The sequence below is a fragment of the Penaeus japonicus genome, unplaced genomic scaffold (genome assembly GCF_977035675.1).
Source record: "Penaeus japonicus unplaced genomic scaffold, GWHDUDI00000001_assembly GWHDUDI00000036, whole genome shotgun sequence".
Lineage (NCBI taxonomy): Eukaryota > Metazoa > Arthropoda > Malacostraca > Decapoda > Penaeidae > Penaeus > Penaeus japonicus.
The window spans coordinates 9,671,752-9,674,326 of NW_028234438.1; the positions used below are offsets into that span (position 1 = coordinate 9,671,752).

A 2,575-nucleotide genomic window follows, 5' to 3' on the forward strand; every position below is an offset into this window, starting at 1 on the left:
TTTCCGAGAACGCGATTTTCACGTGATATTCGTTATTCTTCATGTAATACGATTAGAAGTAGTATATTTCCCATATTTTATAAAATTGATAAACATTCTTACATCCTAATTTTATTCAGACAATAGAAAATATACAAAGTGGAAAGATTCGGTTAAGAACGCGAAATATAACCCTCGCGAAGTTAAGCTGAAGTAGTGAGTTAAGGTGAATGGAGTTGTGAGAGTACGATGAATCATCATCTGCTGGGGGTGGCGGGAGGGGGGGCAGGGGAGATAGAGGAGATATGGAGATAGATATTTAGGATAATTAGATAAAATATTAAGATATAAACACACACTCGGGTCACAAAACGTCAGTTCTCAAGATCACTCCAGAGTTGTTGTACCATTTTCGTCGGTCAACTTTAACGTCAATAACAGGTAATTTGAAATACCGTATAATACTTCTGTGTTTCAGGCTTCAAGTTTTTAATGCTATTGGCTGCATTGAATGTATATTCTTTCATTTTCATACTTTCAGTATTTTAGATAATAACAGATTTGTTTTAGGAGAAACTAATGAAAACTAACGAATTGCGGGGCATTTTATTAATTTCATGCATGTTATCTTTCTTCTATTATCATATAATCATGATGTAATCCCACAGTTATAACGTGTTATTAGAATAATTCAGACTTTTTAAAACCAATTGTTTCTCATTATGGTGATATTGTTTAACCAATAGATATATGATGATTTTTTACTTTGTCAGTACTTTATGTCTATGGGAATACAGGGAGGGAAAGTTAACATAGACCTATCAGAGTGAATCCTGTGTTGGTGTTTCCTTTTGTTTAAGTGGAACAGCTGAGTTTCTCTTGGGTTTGATATCAAAAGTTTGTGTGTGTGTATGGCGGGGGGGGGGGGGGGGGGGGGGGGAGCTCTTAGTCTCTATGGTGGGATCTCCACTCTATCTAATCTGTTACATCTCTACAAAATATCTTAACACTAAACTACCATACTTCTTCGCTCTTATCTTCTTTCTATTGGTTCATCTTTCATTTTGAGTTTCTCTTTCTCGCTCCATCTCTCTCTCTCTCCATTCATCTCAGTGCCATTCTGCTTCAGATCCCTCAGCCTTCTCTCTGCCCCCCCCCCCCTCTCTCTCTCTCTCTCTCTCTCTCTCTCTCTCTCTCTCTCTCTCTCTCTCTCTCTCTCTCTCTCTCTCTCTCTCTCTCTCTCTCTCTCTCTCTCTCTCTCTCTCTCTCTCTCTCTCCAACCACATCAGGTCACTGCGCCGTTAGCTGCCTGGCCAAATGTTTAAATGTGTTCATTGCTCGCTTTTTCTAACCTGCTTCTGCAGCTGGAACGTGACACTCTAGCCTTTTGACTATGTGGACCATGCGTGCGGGGCCGTGCTTGCACTGGTGTATCAGCTGTGTTTGATTTTCTTTTTTTTTATGTCAGTATGTTGTCATGATTTTTATTGAATATTTAATGTTTCATTAAGATGTTGATTGAATAAAACACACACACACACACACACACATTGACACACATACACACAAACATATACACACACACACAAACATACACACACACACACACAAACATACACACACACACACATACACACACAAAAATACACACACACACACATACACATATTCACACTCACACTCACATTTACATACAGACACACATACACACATTCATACTCACACTCGCACTCACACTCGCACACACACACACACACACACATTGACACACACACACACAAACATATACACACACACACAAACATACACACACACACACACACACACACACACACACACACACACACACACACACACACACACACACACACTTACACACATACATTCACTCACTCACTCAGAGACAGACTATCGCACAGATAGACAAAGGGCAAAAATAAATGAAAAAATACATACTGAAAACGAAAATAATCCGTAAGAAACAATGCCAATCAGAAATAAGTTATTTCTCTCTCTTTAACAGACAAAATGCGTTCGTGGACACTTCTGTTGGCGCTGTCTGTGGCTGTGGTGTTTGCCGCTTCTGTGGCAGGCGCTGTCCCACTCGGCCCTGAATTTGAACCTTCAGAGTAAGTATCCTTTATTATTATTATTATTATTATTATTATTATCTTTTATTTTATTATTTATTTTTTATAATCAGGTTAATTTTTAGATATGTTTGATTACACGTTGACGAATTTTTGATGGTTTGTGAGATTTTTACCGCCCTTCTTCCATCTTCAGGAACACGGGATCCAAAACTTGGACTGCCATTAAGAGCTTCTTCCGTCCGGTGACCGACTACTTCACCAAGGAACTCCCTCACAAGTCGCCCTCGGAAGTGGCTGGCGACGTCAAGGATAAGGTATGTCGTCGACCTTGTCTACCTTGAATCTCTCGAGAAAATTGTAATAATAGCGATGAAATGATAACAGTGATAATGATCTGTAATAATGATCGTATAATAACGGATGAAACGATAATAATAATAGGGATAAATGTTAATGGTATGATGATATTTTCATGTGGTTTCTGACACGTTTTTTTTAAGGTT

General features: G+C 38.7%; 1 protein-coding gene across 1 annotated transcript in view; it reads left to right on the top strand.

Annotated features, from left to right (window-relative positions):
• The first annotated feature begins 366 nt into the window (after positions 1-366).
• LOC147467401 (uncharacterized) overlaps positions 367-2,575 on the top strand; it is a 4,743-nt gene continuing 2,534 nt past the window's right edge. Inside the window, exons 1-3 of the mRNA XM_086531751.1 lie at positions 367-420; positions 2,003-2,108; positions 2,266-2,386. Coding sequence (XP_086387877.1) covers positions 2,008-2,108; positions 2,266-2,386 — 222 coding nt within the window. The 5' untranslated portion in view covers positions 367-420; positions 2,003-2,007. The remainder of the gene's footprint in view (positions 421-2,002; positions 2,109-2,265; positions 2,387-2,575) is intronic.